The sequence below is a fragment of the Plectropomus leopardus genome, chromosome 3 (genome assembly GCF_026936395.1).
Source record: "Plectropomus leopardus strain MGB_pleo_1.0 chromosome 3, ASM2693639v1, whole genome shotgun sequence".
Lineage (NCBI taxonomy): Eukaryota > Metazoa > Chordata > Actinopteri > Perciformes > Serranidae > Plectropomus > Plectropomus leopardus.
In genome coordinates this window covers 38,755,698-38,778,549 of record NC_142178.1, presented here as the reverse complement: position 1 = coordinate 38,778,549, position 22,852 = coordinate 38,755,698, and the positions used below count along the sequence as shown (strand labels likewise).

The window sequence follows — 22,852 nt, the reverse complement described above, 5'->3', positions numbered from 1 at the left end:
ATTTTATGTATTTATATTCATTACTCATTTTATTCATTCCACTATTTATTTCTGTATTTTATTGCCCACATTTTAATGAGGAGATGTCTGAACTATTTAGGCAGCTGAAATCAAATCGAATCAGTCCCAAACCACATAACTCTGTTCAGCTGGGCTTATTTCTAAATTTCTTTATTTCAACAATTTATCTATTGAGTTAGTAATAGAATTGGTCCTCTACATATTAGTATCCAGACAACGTAATTTTTGTTTAGGTTGAGTTATTTATGCAGGACGTTTTGGAATATTTCACATTTTATTAAGATTTGAATATTTCCTCCTTAACTTTAAATTACACAGTTTGGTCTGAGGGTGGCGCCAAAATACAGCCCATGTTAGGGGTTATCATCTAATGACCAATCATGTATGTAGTGGATTAAATCTGCGGTTACAGTGAGTCATTAAGATCAGGGAGGCAAAAATGAGAAGAGAGATCACAGACTTTATGTAAAGCATATATTTTACTTAAGGCTTGTGGAAAAGTGCTTCACAGTTTGAAACAGTACAAAAATAAAACAAAGAGAAACATATAATGCATTCGTCCTTTCAGAATCAGAATCAGAAAAAGATTTATTGCCACATATAGTTAACACAATACGAGGAATTTTTTCTGGTGGGTTTGAGCAACATAAATATAGAAAAAAAAAAAAGAAAACAGATAAAATAGAAGATACAAATATAAAATATAAAAAGTACGAGTCTTGCAGTGCAAAACAAAACAAGTAACACAAGTACCAGTGTAACAGTGCAAGAAACAGAACCATGGAATCAAAGTGTTTCAATTACTCAAAAACATACATGACTAACAACTGAACTCAAAGAGATTACTGACTATTAAATATTATAATCATTAAATACAGAAGCTATGCACACTGAGGGACAGTACACAGGAAGAAATGACAATGGAAGTGAACAGATGAGGTCACACCTCCTCCACAGCATTTATCAGCCCTATACAGACATTAAATCAGCTTAAACACAGTATAATGTAGTTGGATGCAGATAGAAGTTTCAACAACTCACAAAGCACATAATACAATGTAACAGTTGTTATAAATAAGTTAGAATGAATAACAAATTATGACAAATTGTAGGCACTGACATAAAAATATCCTATCTGCCTATAACCACATTGTAGTGTGTTATATACCACCGAAGAGAAAAAGGGCTTCAACATTCACTTTTGCTCAAGAGGTAGAAAGCATACAGCTCCCAGAAGGCACTGCGCTGCACCAGACCAATAAAAGCACCTGCTGGCCGTGAGTTTGACCATCGAGCAGAGAGGAAGATGTTTCCAAAAACATTCACACATACAAACCCTCGGGAGGGCTTCCAGTTACCATTAAATTGTGCAAATAAAAATTTCGAGTACAAAACACACCTAATGGAAATGTGTCAATTTGGCAAAAAACTCCCACAATCTCAAGCTTGCATGAGGTTGTACCTGAGACGATTTGGAAACGCCATATTTCCTAAAACTGCAATGGAAACAATTTTTTGGCTTTTGGAAGGTTGGCAAAGTACGTGTTTTACTAAACCTGAGATTACCTTCACTCTGAGGAATGATCAGATAAACTTTCCTTCCAACAAATTTATGTTTCCACATAATAACAATAGAGTCTGATTCTGGATATGACATGATTAGTAGTAAAAAGGATAAAAAAGGTCCCTGATTTCATAAAACCAAGATTTCTCGTTGGCTGGCATTGAAAGTGTTACTAAAATCTCTAATCACTTTTTTTTTAGTAGAAAAGAAATACAGTATAAATGGGCATTTAGTAGTGTTTTCAATTGATTAAGGTCCAACTCCTGACATTTAAATGCTAAGTATTAAAATCCTACATGTTCTGTATGAATTGTGACTTTTCCAAAGGTTTAAACTTGATTATTGCAACTGATTTTTGCTTTGCTTTTTTTCTGGCTCTGCTCCCTCTTTCTTTCTTTTCTATTACTGCTGTGCCTGACCGTTGTGATATCTGTGCTGATGCTGTGATCCTGCCTTTGGTTGTGCTCGTGCTGTGGCTGCACTGATACTGTACCCCCCGTTCGCCCTGATCGTGCTCTCGGTCCTGGTTGCACCGATGCTGTTATCGTGTCTTTGGACACCTCCCCGTCAATATATGCACGAGACTCTTATCAATATCATCATAGACCTACAATGACCCACAATATCATCATAGACCTACAATGACCCACAATATCATCATAGAGTGCATATGATAATTTCTCACCTCTCGTTATTGTATTATGACGTGTCTGTTTACATTACTGCTGAGTCATCACTAAACTACTTGCTTGTTGTTTCCCAAGTGGTCTGCAGCAGGTCTATCCAGGTCCGGGTCAACTTGTGTTTAGACACAGTTCAGTGCCAGCTGCCACTTCTGCATCTCGATCCGTCCTTCTATTGACCGTCCTCAGCAGATTCTCTATGAGGACACAGGAAGCAGTTTGTTTAATCATTTATTAAAGTTAGTGTGTGAAGTTAAGTGAAGCACAAACACATATTTAAAATATTTCACTCAGATCCCAAATCTGAGATCTCAGCTCTGGGTTCTCTTGGACAAACAGCTAAAGATCTGTTTTTGAGGAGAGTTTTTTGGCTGAGTGCCGCAAATCAAATTTAAACTTCATTGTGATATTTCTTTTTTTATTTGATTGGGCAGGAAGACAAATTGCCCCAAAAGTCAATATTAGATATTACACTTAATATTTGAACTCTGGTTTCTGTCGAAGGGTCAATTTATCCGCCATCAGACAAAGGAAATCTGCTGATGAATACTTTAATACTATTTTAAGTCCTGCGTTTGAATTCCAAAATTAAAACTGTACCAAACATATCAAAAGCAAAAGTAATCTTCTGCAGTTAAATGTCCTCCATGATTTATATTTCTATCTGACATTATTAAATAGTTAATATTTATGCATCAGTGTCTGAGCAGCATTTTACTGTTGAAGCCAGTTTAAAGTAAAGTATTAGCTCTGATTTAAGTTTTTTTTCTGTGAGAAAACTTCAAAGTGGTGGTTGGCTGACATTAGAAGAGTAAAAATACTTAATTACAGTCCACAAATAATTTTAAAATACTGCAGAGCAAAAGTTTATAACTTACCGATCTTTCCACGCGTCACCAGGATTAGAAGAACACCACAGGTGACGACAAAAACAACAGCAGCAGCAATACCACCGGCACCACGGACACGACCGACACCACCGTCAGGGGCGAGCGCTGACTCGTTCTTTGCAGCAGCTGAAGAAACATCAGACAGGTGAGTGTAAAAAAAGGGCCGGCTCAGAGGTGATGCAGGTTTTTTCTTCTGTAATTTGGTAACTGATTCGGATAATTCCTCTGTAGCGTGCTGCTCATGATGTAAAGAAAAACAACACATTTAAACACAGTCACATTATCTTGTATTCAGAGACTGAAGAATAAATCAAATGTATAAAAGGTACGATCGCAGAACGGGAGGACAAAGTTGTTTTGTTTTTAAGACGTGTCAGAGGCAGTAATGATGTAGATGTGTTATGTGAGCGAGCCTCTGTGGGAGATTTAAAAAGCAGCAGTTTGCAGGCAACAAAGAAAAGTGCAGCAGCTGAAAATAACCGCAAACTGGGAAAACAGTGAGATTTAGGAGCTTATTACTGTCCAAGCAGAGGACAAGATCAGCCACCAAATAACAAACGATAAATTATTGTTATTGACATGTTATACCTGTATATTTGTTTAAAAAACCCTGCCGGATGATGCTGCATATAGCAGCTGACGCCTCCACTCTGGCAGAACTTTAAAATGTAGCTTACTACACTACAGTGACCCACACATGTAGGCTCTCCTCTTTCTTCATTTTTTATTATCATTATTTTTTCATTTCTTTTTTTTTTTTACTGTCATTTTTTTCTCTCTCTCTTTTATACTATCCTCATTGGTGGTTATTTATTTTATTTTAAATGTCTCCCCTTTTTCCCTTTATTTTACTAAAACCTTCATCAGTCATTTACATGTCACTAGTTATCATTCCTCAGCCTCGGGTGTGCAGGGCGGCAGTTGAAGGAAAAGTTTGTAACAATTCTTAAAACGTTGGGCAGGGGCAGCGAACAATAAATGATCAACTGTATGTAAAACGAGGAGAGATGCATTGTACCAGGCTCTGGCAGCGCTGCTATTTTCTGCCTGTAATATCTGGGTAGGTGGGTGGAATAAATACATAAATGATCGAATCCGATTAAATAAAATACAAAACATTAGTTCATAAAATCTCATTATTATCCCCATATCCCATCCCACCTAAGAAAAGCCTTAAATTTGTGCAAAAAAGCAGCTATAGCCAGCGATGCTGGTATGCTGTCTAAAATCATCACAGGAGTGGGATTATGCTGCCATTTTTTGGTTCTGTGTGAAAATGCAAACAGACTTCATGGTGGCTTAGTGCAATATCTGCATAAAAAGGGATAAAAAAAAAAACTACAGTTTTCTGTAGAACAGTTCAAAGACTTTTACCTCCATCATCTTTCCCAGGATGTCCAGTTGTGGTGGAGTCCTGTCCCATTGTGCTGTTGTGTTTGTCTTTGGGCACTGTTTAAAAACACAAAAAATGCTCAGCAGTCAGAAAACACAGATTACAAATATCTTCTAACAGTGAGAGAAAGATGGCTGTGTGCATTAATCTGTCAGTCAATGCCTACAACTTCACACTGGTCAGGGTCATCTGAACATAACAAACATTTGTCTAACAGTCAGTGGATTAACAGGAAAACCTGTTAAAGTATAATTATACAGAGAGAAATCATTATAAATGTTCAAAGCCGGTGGGATTTTTCCACCAGATTATGGACCACAAAATAATATCAGTGGAGAACAAATGTTTTTGACACTTGCACGTTTTGTTCAGCGGATTAATCTTCAAATAAACATCACTTTTACTATTTTTGAAGAGTAAATGCAATATCAGAGTTAAAAAAAGCCATCGTTAGGAGCTACAAAGAGGCTGTGCAGCCATGTTTGCCGCGGCTCGGCGTGATGACGTTCTGTAGTCTCATTTGGCATCTTGTTAGCAACCGATTCTTTCAGACACTAACTTTACAGTTCACACTGGGGGATTTAATTTAAAAAAAAAAACAAAAACATTAATTTTCGGGGCATTTCCACCAACAGGCCGGTAGGGTTCAGTTAAATTCGGTAGACATTTTTTTGCGCTTCCATTGTGGAAAGTTGTGGATGGGGCATGTTCGGAGGGGTGCAAACATCGCGTTAGAGATGAACCTGGAACTGGGTTCAAAAACAGTGTTGGGAAATTCCCAATTCGGACAAATAATTCTATGAATCTGAATTAAAGTGTATTAAACTGAACCTGCTTACCAACAGTGAGGTTAATAGTACAATTGACATTCAGTTCTTTGATGAAGAAATTGTACGGTCCGGTGTCAGCCAGCGTCACTGAGAAGATCGTCATTTCCAGGATTCCTCGGTTCAGGTCATTGTGGTTGAAACGTGTCCTGTTTTTGTACCGACCCATCTGTGGACGAGAATGGTCCCGTCCCCTCACGACGGCATGGACCAAGTTGTTCCTGGCATCAAGATCGACTCTGTTCACATCCACTATGAAATTAGACAGGTTGGTGGGAGGATTCAGGTCACACCGTAGAGTGACGTTTGTGCCTTCTACGCCCTCCACTGATGGATTTTGGGATGTGAGACGCTTCTCTTCTGAGAAAACAAACACAACATGAACACAACATAAACGCCTCTGAACGGCAGAGTTGATGTTTTTCAGTTAAGTGGTGCAACAATTCCTCAAACGCAGATATGCTGCTCAACCTCGGCCCTTTCCTCCCATTACAGGAGAGGACAGCCGGATATCAACGTTCAGTTTTCAAGGGAAGACGCCCCGAGTTATTGCGATAATATTTTTAACTAACAGATATCAACATAAAACCACCATATTACACACAATCATACAATTATTTTTATATTGCAATTTGTTTGAAATGTTATATTTAAATATAACATTATAGATATCTAATTAAATGTAGGCACACGGTAATAATGACAATATGCTGTGATTTGCAAACACTTCAAAAACACAAATCTGAACACTGTATAAAATCCATTTCCATCCTTTTTTTACTTTGTGTTTTAAGAGTTAAAAGTTTTTTACACAGGAAATTTTGGATGTTTACAAAATACTGTCAACAGCCAAAGGAAACATTTTTTAGATGTTATAATGTTATAAATACAGCTATAAATGATATATAAATAAATTCCCTTGTAAAAAAAAGTTTCAGAAGAAAAAAAAAATGGAAAATTTGTTGGTGATGCTCAAGTGGTGATATTGGCTCGGATTCTCAGAAAAAAAGAAGAAAGCAGTCTTTAAAGACATGTATTTTAAATTCCATACATTTTATGACCCCCAAAATTAAAACATTTAGTGGAGAGATTTATTTAATAAATATCATTAGGCAACTTCCTACATTTAAAACTCATATTAGGCAAAATTATTTTTGTAATAAAATTTTTCTGCAATTTTATATTCAGATTCCATCAGTCATATTTGGTTTACTTGGTTCAGTGTATGATCATCAAAACAAAAACCCATGTTTTTTTCTCATAACACTTAACACATTAAATATGCAAACAATGCATTATCTAATAAAATATGCATTTCATTTATTTTCACATATTCACATTTATTTATTTAAATTTATTTATTTGCATAAATGACCAGAACAGAAATCTGAACTTTAGTGTGTATTTCTTGATATTTTCTTTCCACTACTTTGAAAGACAGATGCTGGTAAAATATGGCAGCAGCTGCTACATTAGCTTCACTCATCTGCCAAAAACAAACATTTTGTCATTTTTTGTTGTGTTTTTTAATATGCCTGCCACAGTGGCAGACAGACAAAAAAGTTTATTTCCAACCCTGCATGTTATGGATGGATTATCAAACACCGTCACTGTCTGATTTTGGAATAAATAAAACCTTCTACAGGTGAAACTTTTAACAGTGTGACACCGTGAGCTAAGGAACTAGCAGGTGCTAAAGCTAGGCTAACTAAAGTTAGCTATCAGGTTTTTTGACGAACCTTTCAGCGTGTCCGCGCGAACAAAGACGTTTCTAACATTACTATAAACGTGTCAGCCGAGTTTGCAATAATAATAACCGGTGTTAGAAATCTCAAAAACGATTATGCTAATGCTAACATCATACACGCCGAGCAGCTGCTAGCTGTTAGCTGTTGTAGGCCGTTAGCTTCCGTCTTGACTCACCGGTGTCAGAGAGAAGCGCGTTAACGCTGCAGTTTGTTGAACTTGGCCAATAAACGTGATTCTGATTCTGATTCTGATTCTGATTCTGATTCTGATTCTGATTCTGATTTGCCTGTGCTGTGTCTGTCTGTTTAAGTGGCGCAGGAATTTATGTGCGTGCTGCGGCTGCTGTCTGTGTGCGTGCGCGACGCGTGCTGCATAGAGAGGGGCGAGTGACGTTGCTGCCGGTACTAACAGGGAAATGGAGACTGAGATGAGACTGAGACGGAGACTGATGAAGCTGTGTTGGAAATCGTCCACTCATTCACTCCCTCCCTATCCACTACATCGTGTATATGATGTAGTGAACTACATCATATACACGATGTAGGGAACGACGACGGGAGGAGAATTCGGACACTACACGGTAATTTCCTGATCGTGGTTGCGTCAGCAGATGCGCTATGGTTATTCAACTATAAATACCATCATACTAAAAAATACAAATGTAATGTTCAATCAGGAATGACAAATATGAATTCTGAAATTTCTTTTATTGATGAATATGCACCACTAGAATATATCCATCCAACAGCTGGTTGTGCTTAACACGAAGCTTAATAAGCTTCTCAACATCTTCATCAGTCCCTTGGAACAAGAAACAGAAAAGCATTTATTTTTCTAACACACCGCCAATTGGGAAAAGAGAACAAAACGCTATGATCAGATGTGAGCGGGTGTGCGGGTGTCTGCTCCAGCTAGAGCTGCAACTACCGAACACACTATATAGTGCACTACATCCGTGATGAGGGTGATTTCGAGCACAGCCTGGGGGGTTCGGCCAGTGGCGATATTCCCACTACTTTCAGTTTATAGCTCGAAAGGACAAAAATATTCGAGTGAAATGCACTCTATGCCCAGGTGACAGGCTCCTTTCAACTGCTGTCCTGTATCTACTCGGTAAATTAAGAAATGGGAAAGTAAAGTAATAAGTAGTGAAGTTACTTTTCAAATGCAGTAACTAGTAAAGTAATTTCATTACAATTTACAGAAGTAACTAGTAATGAGTAACTAATTACTTTTTTTGAGTAACTTCCCCAACACTGATAATAAGCAGACTGTCACATGCATGAAGTTGTGAATGATGTAAACTCACCGGGGATAGTTTCAGCACACAGACATATTATCAGGAAAATTACAGGAGTCTTCATGATGAAGTCCAGAAGTTTCCACCAAAAAACTCAGGTTGTGCTGTGAAAACTTACTAAAGTTCACCACCTGCTACTAACAACTAACCGCAAGCTGGAGCAGCGTTTTGCAAGTTATATATCCTCGGATGACGACAGGGATGGGGGACACACGGTGATCCCGCCTACTGCAGAAAAGCTCTGTGGCGCCACACGACTCACTTCTTTTTTTTTTTTTTCCTGTGAAATTGGCCTTAGTTAAAACCACAATATTTAATTTGTCATTCTATTATTCTACTTTTGACTAATAAATACTTGAGTCATGGTTAATTTAATCTCATTTATTTATTTTATCAATTTCTTTTATAAACCACTTTTTATCGAAAACATGTTCTGTGTTCCTTATTTTGTGAGTTATTTTCTCATTCCTGTGTACTTCCTGTATCATACACACGTGGACAAAATTGTTGGTACCCTTTGGTTAATGAAAGAAAAACTCACAATGGTCACAGAAATAACTTGAATCTGGCAAAAGTAATAATAAATAAAAATTCTATGAAATTTAACCAATGAAAGTCAGACATTGCTTTTCAACCATGCTTCAACAAAATTATTTAAAAAAAATAAAATCATGAAACAGGCCTGGACAAAAATGATGGTACCCTTAACTTAATATTTTGTTGCACAACCTTTTGAGGCAATCACTGCAATCAAACGATTCCTGTAACTGTCAGTGAGACTTCTGCACCTCTCAGCAGGTATTTTGGTCCACTCCTCATGAGCAAACTGCTCCAGTTGTCTCAGGTTTGAAGGGTGCCTTTTCCAGACGACATGTTTCAGCTCCTTCCAAAGATGCTCAATAGGATTTAGGTCAGGGCTCATAGAAGGCCACTTTAGAATAGTCCAATGTTTTCCTCTTAGCCATTCTTGGGTGTTTTTAGCTGTGTGTTGTGTGTTTTGGGTCATTGTCCTGTTGCAAGACCCATGACCTGCGACTGAGACCAAGCTTTCTGACACTGGCCAGCACATTTCTCTCTAGAATCCCTTGATAGTTTTGAGATTTCATTGTACCCTGCACAGATTCAAGACACCCTTTGCCAGATGCAGCAAAGCAGCCCCAGAACATAACAGAGCCTCCTCCATGTTTCAGAGTAGGGACAGTGTTCTTTTCTTGATATGCTTCATTTTTGCATCTGTGAACATAGAGCTGATGTGTCTTGGCAAAAAGTTCAATTTTTGTCTCATCTGTCCATAGGACATTCTCCCAGAAGCTTTGTGGCTTGTCAACATGTAGTTTGGCAAATTCCGGTCTGGCTTTTTTATGATTTGTTTTCAACAATGGTGTCCTCCTTGTTCGTCTCCCATTAGGTCCACTTTGGCTCAAACAACGACGGATGGTGCGATCTGACACTGATGTTCCTTGAGCTTGAAGTTCACCTTTAATCTTTTTAGAAGTTTTTCTGGGCTCTTTTGTTACCATTTGTATTATCCGTCTCTTTGATTTGTCATCAATTTTCCTCCTGCGGCCACGTCCAGGGAGGTTGGCTACAGTCCCATGGATCTTAAATTTCTGAATAATATGTGCAACTGTAGTCACAGGAACATCAAGCTGCGTGGAGATGGTCTTATAGCCTTTACCTTTAACATGCTTGTCTATAATTTTCTTTCTAATCTCCTGAGACAACTCTTTCCTTTGCTTCCTCTGGTCCATGTTGAGTGTGGTACACACCATGTCACCAAACAGCACAGTGACTACCTGTAGCCCTATATATAGGTCCACTGACTGATTACAAGATTGTAGACACCTATGATGCTAATTAGTGGACACACCTTGGATTAACATGTCCATTTGGCCACATTATTTTCAGTCTTTTCTAGGGGTACCATCATTTTTGTCCAGGCCTGTTTCATGAGTTTATTTTTTTAAATAATTCTGTTGAAGCATGGTTGAAAAGCAATGTCTGACTTTCATTGGTTAAATCTCATAGAATTTTTATTTATTATTACTTTTGTCAGATTCAAGTTATTTCTGTGACCATTGTGAGTTTTTCTTTCATTAACCGAAGGGTACCAACAATTTTGTCCACGTGTGTAGTTATCCATTCTTCACTTTTTGGTGGGTTGCTTTTTTTCCACTTTTTGGTGATCATTTTTAATGCTGAAACTCTAAAAATTTGAAATAGATATTTTTCTTCGGAATTTATATTTACCGGTATCTTCCCTATAATTACATTTTCTGGATTAACTTCTAGTTTCTTTTGAAATAAATGTTCAAGAATTTCAGTTATTTCTTTCCAAAATATTTTGATTACTTTGCATGTATAAAAGATATGTAAATAATCTGCATTGTCCTCCCCACAATTCCTCCAGCATTTTAGATTCCCTGTATATTTTCCCATACTTTTTGGTGTCAGGAAGAATTTACTTGTTATTTTCCAAGTAAACTCTCTCCAAAATAAGGAACACGTTGTTTTATGTACATTAGAGCAGATTTCTATCCAATCCTCTTCTGTTATTTTAGTACTTAGTTCTTCTTCCCATTTCACCCTGATATTAATTGTTAATTGCTCTTCTTGATTAGCCAGAATTTTATATAATTTGCTCATGGTATTTTTAGTTCTTCGATTACTATTATTAGCCCAATAAACAACCAGGGGATGTAAATTTTTGACCTTCTTCCCCAATTTCCTGAGTATATAACTTCTGACTTGTAAATATTTGTAGAATTGGTTTCTTGGTATGTCAAATTGTTTAGAAAGGTTCTCAAAAGATTGCAGTTCATTATTTTTAAATAATTGGTAAAATCTTCCTCCTTTTTCAGCCCAAATGTTAAATATGTTGTCTGTTTTATTTGCCTTGAATTCAGGGTCTTTAGATATTTCCCTCAAATAAATCATATTGTTCTCATCTATTTTCATTTTTTTAGTAATTTTATGGAACTCCTTAAAAGTGTTTTCAATACAATAATTATTTTTATTTTCTTCTTTAAGTTCCTTATCTTCAGTTTTAAATATTGCTGATTTTATTAAATGATTTTTACTTAATTCTATATCTTTCCATTTTGGAAAATTAATATCACTTATCCAAACCATTATATTTTTCATTTGGGCTGCTGTAAAGTATGTTTTCAGATCTGGTAGAGCTAACCCTCCCCCTGATTTTGGAAACTTCAAATTTTTTAATTTAACACAAGGTTTTTTCCCATCCCATATAAATTTTCTGATTAAGTTGTCCCACTCTCAGAAGTATCTGGGTGGTATGTAGCTTGGCAAATTTTGAAACAAAAACACATGCCTCACTTCTGATGCGCAGAAGATGCGGCTTTAGGTGGCTCTTCATAATAATGAATCAGGTCCCGCCCACACGCCTGTATCCATATTTATAACAGATCCACGCCAATTTCCAAATTTCATGGATGTATATTAACTTCCCCGCAGGCCCTGAATTTCAAAAAATCACAGAAATATATTAGAACTAAACAAGCCTTGCACATAAATAGTTTGATTCATATCTTAATGCCTGATCTCTGACTATTTTTATTTTCTCCTTTTTAAATTTATTTCTTTTGATACTTGTGTGTTTTTGCTGATGACCAAAAAAAGTGTAAAGGAGGAAAACACCACCGCACACATACCACGCCTATAACCCCACTCCTGAGGGACAACTGTCTTACTTTCCTCATTTTTGTAGCCTTACAAAAGTTTTTTTTGGCTCACAATTCAGTAACTACCTTACATGTAAAGTCTCATGAAATATCTTTGTATTAAAATGTGTGACTCTAAGAAAAGTCAATAATAAGCAGACTGTCACATGTATGAAGTTGTGCTGATGAGACATATAAAAGGAGCGTAGTCTGATTATACATTATCTATTCATTATCTACAACTTGTAAAACATTTTCTCTAAAGTGCTCCGTGTCTTTTTTTCCATGTTTTTGAAGGAAATTGTCCACTGTGTTTAGGATTTAAAGGTTTAAACACTCGTTAAAGGCATCTGAGAGGCTCAAAGGTTTCCGTGTTTATTTAAAATTACTTCAAATGACAAAAATCATGATCACCTTCAACAACATCCAAAAGAGAAAGCTAGGATAGGAAAATAAATATCACATGTAAAGAGTCAGACATCATAAATACAAATTTAAAATGAAACCGTGTAAAATATTTCCATTTTAAAAACAGCTGTCCGTCAGGACTACAGGTGGAAAGTGACTGCACTTAAAATCATTTAGAAGTACTTGATGTTGTCTGAAAATAAACATAAACATGAATCCAACATTTCAGCAAAAAGCAAAGATCAGCCTATTTGTAAAACAAAACCCAAAAAACTGAAATTCACAGCGTACAACACAGATGACGCACCGTTACCCATGATTCCTTGTGAAATGAATTTATCCAGTTAATACTTGATTAATCCTAGTTCATAAAATAACGTCAGATAGATCGAGACCACCGTGACTGACACGTTTACGCTCAAAACGATCCACAGAAAACAGTTTTCTGTGGATCGTTTTAAAGAAAATTTCACATTTAGACCACAACGTTTTCAAAACAAACGCCGCGAACACGGATCAGTAAGCGGTGGAAGTACCGCCCCTTCCCGCTGATCCAAGTAATGATGCAGTAATAATCATTTTTTGTGAGATCAAAACCCCCAAAACGTCTTCTATCCCTGTCTGGACGTAAACCATCCGGTTCGAAAACATTTGGAAAATCTAAAAGGAGAAATCTAAATCTGGAAGTCGGTCGCTCCGCCGGCGAAAGTGACCCCCTCGTGCGCGCTCGACTGCCGTTAATCTCTACTCGGTGTGCTCTGGGTATCCGGGTATTTCACGCATTTCTAAACCCATAAAAAGAGCTTTTTCTGCTTCCTGCACCACCGAGCAGCTCTTATAGGACTGACCGAGGCCCCGCCCCCACGGCTGTATCCACACTTCCCTAAAATACGTCCACAACCTGCTCGCACACGGCTATCGACTGAGACCGTAATGCACACGTAAAAACGTCCCCGTTGTCAGAGGAAACTCCGTAATGCCAGTTTACATGACGACGAAAACGGTGAAACCCGGACACACAAAACCGCACCGTCGTTTGAATGAACAGCCGAAACGTAACTAAAGGTTGGCGTTTTCTCCTGAAATCGTTTCCGTATAAACGTGGTCTAAATCTTTATATGTTACCGTTTCGGCTGAAAACGACAACAGAAATAAACTCAGCAATTCAGTCGCCCAGTTTTTCTTTTTTAACCCAGAAATGACTTTTTAGTCAGTGCGACGTCACATCGATTCAGTCCATCGACTTTTTAACCAGCTCGGTTACGGGACTGCATGAAGGGGTTCATTTTCTTTCAGTTAAACACGTATCAATCCCATAATTATCTGGAGCGCTTGAACTCTTTAAATAATCATTTTTGCTTTTTTTAAAATCAGAGTTATTGGTCAGAGAAAATAACCGCTCATCGTATCAGGCCATTTTCTGCAGCGCCGTGTCGGTCTCCGCCCCCCTCCGCTGCTCGCCTGCTTTTCATTTCAAAGCTGTTTGTCTTCATCATCTTTTCCTCTTCTTGCTCGTTGATTTCTCTCGGCGTCTTCTTACAGATCTCTGTGAGGACACGATAACCACTTTGTCACACTAAGATTTATACCATATAAACAGGTTTATGTATAAATACTAAGAAAGTAGCCCAACAACATACTCATACTGTTGATATTATCATCAAAATACTGACATTTTTATACTTTTGTAAATGTATGCAAAACAATCAAATCGATGTTCATGACATGATAATAAACTTTCCTTGTAATAGTTCACCCAAAAATGAAAATTCAGTCATTATCTACTTAAGTGAGACCATCGGGAACTCACGGTATCTGCACGCCAGTGTTTACAAGTCTGTCAAACAGGCAAATCTGCTAAATATAGGTGATTGACTCCATTCCCACTGCCAGTGAACACACCGCCGCCGCACAGGAGTGCGCCTCTCTGTCGGCTGGTGTGTGTGTGTTTTGTTGGTGTGTCTGTGTGATGTCACAGACAGACAGGAGAACAGGTAAACGTTACACAGCAGCAGGATCAGAGGTCTTTTTTCTCTTTATACATCTATGACTTATTCAGTGTCTCTTTCAGACTCGGTGCAGATGCATTTTAGCTGCTTAGGAGGAGACGGATGATAATTGGTGATGGCGCGTCAATGCATCTAGGCGATTAAGGAGGTGAAAACATCCCGTTAACCCGTGTGTTGCGTTCCCATCAATGGCGATCAGAGTTGAACTCGATAAAAACCCGTGTCGACTGCGGAGATGTTTTTTTTTCTGTTCTGTTTTTTGTTTTTCATTTTTTTTGTTTGTTTGTGTTGCTTTGTTTTTTGTTTTTGTTCAGGTTTTTTGTATGTATTTTTGAAATTGCTTCTGATTCAAGGCTAAAATGATCATTTTTTGTTTTTTATAATATACCTTCCTGTTGTGCAATGTATTGATTATGTCGAAAAATCATCAATGAAGAATTTTAAAAAAAATTAAAAAATATAAATACTGCAGAGTCATTTGACCCGTGTGTGAATGCCGATCGTACGCATTCTCACTGCATTAAAAAAAACAATGTTAGCAGGTTTTTTGTCCAGTGGGAATGAGGCTAAAGAGACTTGTCACTTGCTGCTAACGCCATGTCTCTCTGTGTGTGTGTGTGTGTGTGTGTGTGTGTGTGTGTGTGTGTGTGTGTGTGTGTCTTGAAAGAGCGTGCCATCATTAGCGCAACTCCCACACTCGGAGCTACAGGCTACAACGAGGCTAAAAACATGACACCAGTAACGTTTTTCAAAACAACTTGGTATGTTGGGGCTTCAGGACACGACGAGCAGAATGGAGACATTTTGTGGTTTTATTATGTATTTTTTTAACATTTGGATTGTGGTCGCTATTTGCTTCAATTGTTTGGGAGATCAGTGCAACGCCTTTTCCCCGTGAACATCCGGCAGCGTTTTGCGGACTATAAAACTATCCAACTTTCTATCACCATGATGATGAGTCGATAATGTATGAATTTTAATTTTTGGGTGAACTATCACTTTAAATTAAAAGTAAAGTTTTTCTAAAAAAACTGAAAGAGGTTGGGGTTGTGTGACATTAGAGGAGTAAGTATACTAAATTACAGTATAAAATTCATGTTAAAATACTGCAGAGCAAAGTTTATAACTTACTGATCTTTTGATGCTTCACCAGGATTAGAAGAAGACCACAGGCGGCAACAAAAACAACAGCAGCAGCAATACCACCGACACCACGGACACCACCGTCAGGGGCGAGCGCTGACTCGTTCTTTGCAGCAGCTGAAGAAACATCAGACAGGTGAGTGTAAAAAAGGGCCGGCTCAGAGGTGATGCAGGTTTTTTCTTCTGTAATTTGGTAACTGATTCGGATGATTCCTCTCAACACATTTAAACACAGTCACATTATCTCGTATTCACAGAGATTGAAGAATAAATCAAATTTAACGTGGCATCTTTAAAGTGGGAATGCATAAAAGGTACGATCGCAGAACGGGAGGACAAAGTTGTTTCGTTTTTAAACCGGTATCTGAAGTATTAACGAAGTCTGTGTAAGAGGACAGAAGACGTGTTATGTGTGGAGACCTAAAAAGCAGCAGATGAAAATAACCGCAAATTGGGAAAACAGTGAGATTTCGGAGCTTATTACCCTCCGAGCAGACGACGAGTTTAGCCGCCATGTAACAGGAACGGTAAATTATTGTTAATTAGGGCTGCAGCTATCGAATATTTTAGTAATCGAGTATTCCACTGAAAATTCCATCGATTAATCGAGTAATCGGATAAAACAGATTTTTGTTTAGTTAAAGAGCAATTATAAATATACATGAGACAATAAGACATTTCACCTAACAGTGAACCATTGGTTTCCCTTTTTAACTACCCAGTTAGCTTTATTCTGTTTTTGTTTTCCACCCTCATCACTCTGCAGCGCTGCGTTTGTACAGATTAAATAAAGCCTGTATGAAAGGCACGTTAGCCACGCATCCACAGTAGTCATAATTAATAGAAACCTAGCCCTCCGCAGGGCTAACGTTATGTTAGCAAGGTACAGTAACGTTAATCTCATGAATTAGCGCTACGTTAACGTCATTTTGCCTCGTCTGGGGTGACGGTCCTCCGCTCTCGGAGGAAACGGGGGCCTTCGGTGGAGATGCTGCAGCATTGAAGACGTACTGTTGTGGTATGTAAGCGCTGTCTCACAGTGAACACACGCAGCAGTGTTCGCCTTGGTGTCCAGCTTTAAATGCTCCCACACTTTTGACATTTTCTGCCTTTTCTTTGTGCCTTTCTCTTCGCTTTCGTCGCCTTCTTCATCCGTGGTTAAAACCAAACATATCCGCCGCCTCTTTTTTATTCCTGTACGTGCGTGACGTCCGCGCGTTGTGCCGCATTAGAAGTAGTCCGGGCGAAATACCATGCTTTGAGCTGGCAAAATTAAACGATTCCTCGAGGCAGAGAAAATTCCACGATCATTTTTTTGTAATCGAGTTACTCGAATTATTCGAGGAATCGTTTCAGCCCTATTGTTAATGACACGTTACGGCTCCGTAACTGTTCAGAGCGAGCTGCCGACCTTATGTGGTTCTGAGTGAAAATGCAAAGGGGACGTAAATAAAGGACTTCATAGTGTTTTAGAGCACAATCTCTGCATTTCTTCAGAGCTGCTCACAGATATTTACCTCCGCCGTCGGACTCGGTCACTTCTTCCTCAGGAGGTACAGGTGTGGTGGAGTCGTCGCTCCTGTTGTGTTCGTCTTCAGAAACTGTTGAAAAAGAAGAAATGCTCTCAGTATTCGGAAAACACAGATTAAAAATATCTTGTAGTAATCAGAGAAAGCTGGCTGTGTTCCTTAATCTGCGTGTGTCCAGAGACGTTCAATTACTGCAACTAAAATAAAGCAGTGTCATAATTTCCTTTAAAAACGTTATAAATCTCCGTTTGTCACAAAACCGCCGTTCCTGCTGAACTGTGAAGGGTTAAATCAACACTGCATGTTGTCTGCTGCTGTGTGTGTGTGTGTGTGTGTGTGTGTGTGTGTGTGTGTGTAAACTGTATTAAAGTGAACCTGCTTACCCACAGTGAGGTCAATCACACACTCGGCATTCAAATCCCTGAGAAAGACTTCGTATCGTCCGCCGTCAGCCGGCGTCACCGAGGAGATCTTCAGTTTCACGAGTCCTCTGGTCAGGTCTTCACGGCTGAGAGCCGTCCTGTCTCTGTACTGAGACATCTGTGGACGAAAATGGTCCCGTCCCTGCACGTAGGCGTGGACGATATCGTTCTTGACATCTTGGTCCTGTTTGCTTATGTCCACCGTGTGAGCAGACAGGTCGACCCCGGGGACGATCGGGCACTGAAGAGTAACGTCGTCTCCTTCGACCGCCTCGACTCTCTGACTCGGTCCTGTGACCCCTGAGGACACAAACGTAACACGGCGTCAACACCTCCAGTCGACATCGTCCATTTGCCAGCCTATCGAGGTCTACGGTGAACCCGAACCCGAAGTTTTACGCGATAAATGTACAGCACGGGTCTCCAACATGATAACACTGGTGGATAATTACTTGCATATGTTGAGAAATTTTCAGAATTTGCGTGAATTTAGACAAATACAGAGTCAGTTAAAAAGTAACGGACTAAAAAGTACAATTTTTCAATTCACGTGTTAAAATTCTGCAGTTTCTGTGGATGTGAAGTTATCGAAATTACATAAACATAAAATATACAGAGCCAGTTACCTGTCTAATCCCGTCAGTTTAGTGTCCTCTAAAACATCGACATTTCTGTGGAGTTGGACAGACAGGTGACAAGAAACGCATTGTCCCCCGCTGCTTGTATACTGGGACATGGACAGGAGTCCATTTAAACTGAGCTAAAACTGTAGCTGCACTAAACTGTGCCTGTAACCACACTGACTGTCAATCACTGTGCATTTAGTCACATCAGAAAAGCAACTTTATTTGTGTAGCAACTTTCATACAACAGGGCAATTCAAATTGCATTACAGAGCAATAAAATATAAAAACATTAAGGATATGATTTACAATAAAAGCGTAAAGATGTGATATGAAAGGTAAAATTAAAAACTAAATAAAAAAATGAATTAAAAAATAAAAAGTGCAGACAAGAGGTGCAGCGATAAAAAGATTTTTTTTAGGAAACAGCTTGTTTTGAAAAACCAGAAAACCATTGTGGATAAAATAACATAATAATGCCTTTATAACATCCGTAACATCCCAGAGCTTGTAAATAACGTCATTTCTCTCAGAAATTGCTTGAAAATGTTTGGTCCTGAAAACGGTACAATGTAACCACTGAATGTTGTAGTTACGTTTTCTTTATGTTCCTACAACGTTCTTAAACATCAAAAATGTTAATATTTCTTTTGTCATTAAAATACCACATTACACTACATTTTATCTTAAAAAGGGTCTGTAATCTCAGTCCTTAATAACATTTTCTGAATGTTTGAAAGTGTTCTCCCTTGGTTCTCATGTAACATTGTGGGAACATTTTACTAAAAGAGCATTTAGTGACCAAAACATCCTCACAACGTTGCAGTAAAAACGATTTAACCTCACAGGAACATTATTTGAAATGATAAACATCCTTAAAACGTCCTTTGAGCTTTAGATTTAATGTTTTCTTTAATGTCCGCTAATGTTATGGGAATGTTTCCTGTTTAAAAAGACGAACTTACCCGCGGAAAAAGGCAGAAAAGTCAGCACAGTTACCAGAGTCACAATCATTATTAACCCGCTGCAGTCCGGCCAACTACGATAATATGACGTTATCCTGACACCGTGAGATCCGTCCGTGTTTGATGCATGAATAAATTAATGTCTAAACGATCAGAAACCGAGTCTCGTGTTCACTCAAACACTATTTAGCGCCAAGCACAGCCGGACATGCGCACAAATCGCTCCAACTGAGAGGGGTGGACAACCGGCTGAGACAGTCAGAGGGCCCCGTGAGAGGTCCCCTAATTATTATAATTATTTAAAGTATAAATAGAAATCATACCCGAAAATGCCAACAGGATCGCTTATTTTATCTTATTTAAAACTTAATACCCCCCCAATCAGTCCAGACTACAGTGGACTCTTCCGTCACGGTCGCGTTTGTTTGTGCGGTTACGTGATGTAGAGGCGGGGATGTTTGGTTTTAACCGTAAATATTTTTATATACAGTTTATAGGTTATTCCGTCGAGTCTTTGTCTTCAACAAAGTTTTGCTTTTTGTTGTTATTTGTATGAAAAAGAGGGAACGTGCTGAGTTTAAACTCCTGATGTGAAATGAATCATTTTTGTTTGCTTGTTGTTTCTGTTCGAGTCCATTTTTAAAAAGATTTTTTATTGGTTTATTGATTATTATTGTTATTATTATTATTATTATTCTCAATATCACTCGTCTGAAGAGGCAATGAGCAATGCGAGCAAGAAGTGTTCCTCAAATTGCAAGAAATTAGCTTTAGAAATGTATTTTTTAAAATTTTTTAAACACAGTGAAAAATGTCCCAAAAAACTATATCCATTATAATTCTGTTTAAAATTATTCTAAAAATGTATTATTATTATTATTTATAATTTGACTTCAGTACTTTTTCATTTTTATGAAATGAAAAGATGTCCTATGTATATATGTATAAATGAAAAATACATTGTGTGTGTGTGTATATATATAATGTAATTTTATGTATGTTCATTATTATTATTTTATATATAATTACTTTAAAAAATAAAAAAAACGGTGGTGCATATTAATTAGAACTTCGTATAACTTTGTAACATAATGTTATATATGAAAGTATGATAATTTAAAAAAGTAATCTGAGGGCAGCACAAGAGAAGTGATATTACCAATAAAAAGACCAAAGGAACTGTACTGTGTCACATAGGACGTGTAAACTGTTATGAAAGACCTTTTGAATTATTTTATTTTTATTCATTTTTTAATTTAATTAGATTTTTTTGCCCACCCTTTTCTTGGTGTCGTCATTGGACTTTGTAATTTTGACTGGCTCAAGAAAAGAAACACTTGTTTCCATTTTTGAGTTTTGAAATGCTTTTTTGTGTTGCCATTCTTATTAATGCGCCTTAAATTTGGCTGAAGTGTTTTTTCTTCCTTTAAAAAAAACTATTTAAAAACAATATTCATCCATGTTTATTTAAATTCTGCACTATTATTACTGCTGTCATATAACGTGAAATGAGCAATGCAGTTTTTGAACAAAGTTTTTTTTAAGGGGAAGTGACGTCGCTCCGGATTTCAAAGGGTTAAACTGAGGGCTGGGCAACCGCGCATGCGCAAACCTAAAACTATGCAGGTTCTTGCATGTCTATTTTGGGGTTTACACCAAAACTAATGTAGTTAAATACATCAAACCTTCAACAGATCCCTTTTTCGTGAAGATAAAAATATTTTTCTATTGCTGAAACTGATTTAAAGAAGTTATTAACGAACTTTGGGGTCAATTTGGAGGCTTTTTTTGTTTACAGCGCTGCAAAAGTTAGAAAATGCAGGTTAAAGGCAGCTGTTGCATAAGCTGAGTGTAACTTACAAACGGGTGACTTTGTGTATTTACTTCAGTCCTGTATATTGACCTTTGCAGGATAAAGTTCAGTTTTATTTTTTGGAGATCTAATAAATTTCGGATTTGGCAGGTCCACCAATATAGCACCTTCTTACTCCAAAATTAAAAAAAAAATCTCCAAAAACAGCAGCACACAGTGCAGGTCCACATGCACATATTAATATTAACTGCAAATTTAATTGCATAAATGATAATTACTCTTAAACTAAAACACGATCCTGTTCAATAACATGCACCAAAGCTTCTCTCACGTTAGTTTACTTAAATAAAAGTTAGATTTTTTTACCTGGCGGGAAGTTTTAGGAAGTCCACGCGCGGAAAATAGGTCCCTTTCTGTAAGGATCAGCATGAAACATCCCGCCTCATGGCAACAGTTTCCTTCGCCGCCCCTTTCAGACTCACTCATTGGCTGACGGAGGCTGTTTGGCGCGAAAACATCTCTTCTCTCTTAAAGTCACAGTATTATTTCTTAAAAACGCAAATAAGAGTTTCAAACAGTGACAGATTTCTCCCCGAAAAATGCCCCAAATGTGGAAATCACTTAACTTCAAAGTAAACGAAATGGAATATGTACATAAGCAGTTAACATTATAATAATAATAAAAAAAAATTAATAATACTAACAATAATACGTTTTACTTATAAGGTGCTTTTAAAAGAACTGAAAGACAGTACACAAGTTGAAAAGCAACATAAACATAATATCATAAGGCACAAATTCAAGCAAGAGTTAGTTAAAAATAATGATATATATATATATTTTTATGTAAAAAAACCTAAAACAAACCAACAAACCTTCAATAAGCTTACCCTTAGTTTGACAGTTACATTTAGGCAGAGTAACAAACTACTTTTCACTCAATGATTAAAATAACTCTAAATTTATTTAAGTATTTACATTTTATCAACTACTCAATATACTATATATTTAGATACAGATATATTTTACTTTACTGCACTGTATTTGTGTAACAACTGCAGCTACGTATCAGTTTTTACATAAACAAAACATAAAATAAACTTGTGTAAATCATTACTAAAGATTAAACCAGTGATTTCTGACGTTAAGGTAGTGATTTCTGAAATAAGGTAGTATTTTATTACTATTTATTCATGTTTTTTTTGTATTTATTTTTGTCTTCATTTTGCTTATAATAATAATATTTTCAGATATATTTCAATGTTTTTTAAAAAATTACAATGTAAATAAATTTTTTTTTGCTTGTTTTCTTTTTTGAAAAATAGGTCAATACATCTATTGTTGGATAAAATGTTGGACTCGTTAATACGTTAATGTGTATTTTCAGACATATTCTATGTTTGAAAAAAAAAACAACCTTTAAACTTACAAAAAATATTTGTAGTTTGCTTGTTTTTTGTCAAATAGGTCGGTACATCTTGTTTAATAAAATGTTCGACTCATGTTAGTTTATATTTTGAGACATATTTTAATGTTTCGAAAAAACCAACTACCTTTAAACTGTTTTGTTTTGGTTTTTTTTATAAATTGGTCAATTTATCTTTGCTAATGATATTTTGGACTTGCGTTTATGTGTATTTTCAGACATATTTTAATGTTCAAAATAAAAAAACAAACTTGAATTTAAACCTAAAGCTCTTGTCAGTAACTCTGAAGACCTCCTGCTGAGGACCGAGGTCGAGCCCCAGTTTCATGTTTCCTAAAGTTTTCAAAGCAGGATTTCATGAGTATTAAGACAGTATGCTATTGCTGCTTTTATTTTAGATTAAG

At 37.1% G+C, this 22,852-nt stretch overlaps 2 protein-coding genes across 4 annotated transcripts; both read right to left on the bottom strand.

Moving 5' to 3' along the window:
• Positions 1-481: 481 nt before the first annotated feature.
• On the bottom strand, positions 482-8,633 carry LOC121939047 (butyrophilin subfamily 2 member A2-like). 3 transcript variants are annotated; one of them, XM_088075014.1, is made up of 6 exons: positions 8,437-8,617; positions 5,391-5,738; positions 4,533-4,607; positions 3,147-3,284; positions 2,378-2,465; positions 482-2,099 (listed from the first exon to the last, which is right to left on the bottom strand). In XM_088075014.1, exons 1-5 carry the CDS (start codon positions 8,489-8,491, stop codon positions 2,380-2,382), a joined length of 702 nt encoding a protein of 233 aa, XP_087931140.1. In that variant the 5' UTR covers positions 8,492-8,617; the 3' UTR covers positions 482-2,099; positions 2,378-2,379. The 3 variants fall into 3 exon arrangements, with proteins under 3 accessions (XP_087931140.1, XP_087931139.1, XP_087931141.1); XM_088075013.1 differs by having other exon boundaries at positions 482-2,465; positions 8,437-8,611; XM_088075015.1 differs by lacking the exons at positions 482-2,099; positions 2,378-2,465 and having other exon boundaries at positions 3,255-3,393; positions 8,437-8,633.
• A 3,828-nt stretch (positions 8,634-12,461) lies between these two features.
• LOC121964728 (uncharacterized) lies at positions 12,462-19,823 on the bottom strand. Its single transcript, XM_042514923.2, has 5 exons — positions 19,210-19,823; positions 17,583-17,921; positions 17,188-17,271; positions 15,659-15,787; positions 12,462-14,064 (listed from the first exon to the last, which is right to left on the bottom strand). The coding sequence occupies exons 1-5, from the start codon at positions 19,256-19,258 to the stop codon at positions 13,919-13,921; spliced, it is 747 nt and encodes a 248-aa protein (XP_042370857.2). The 5' UTR covers positions 19,259-19,823; the 3' UTR covers positions 12,462-13,918.
• Positions 19,824-22,852: the final 3,029 nt, after the last annotated feature.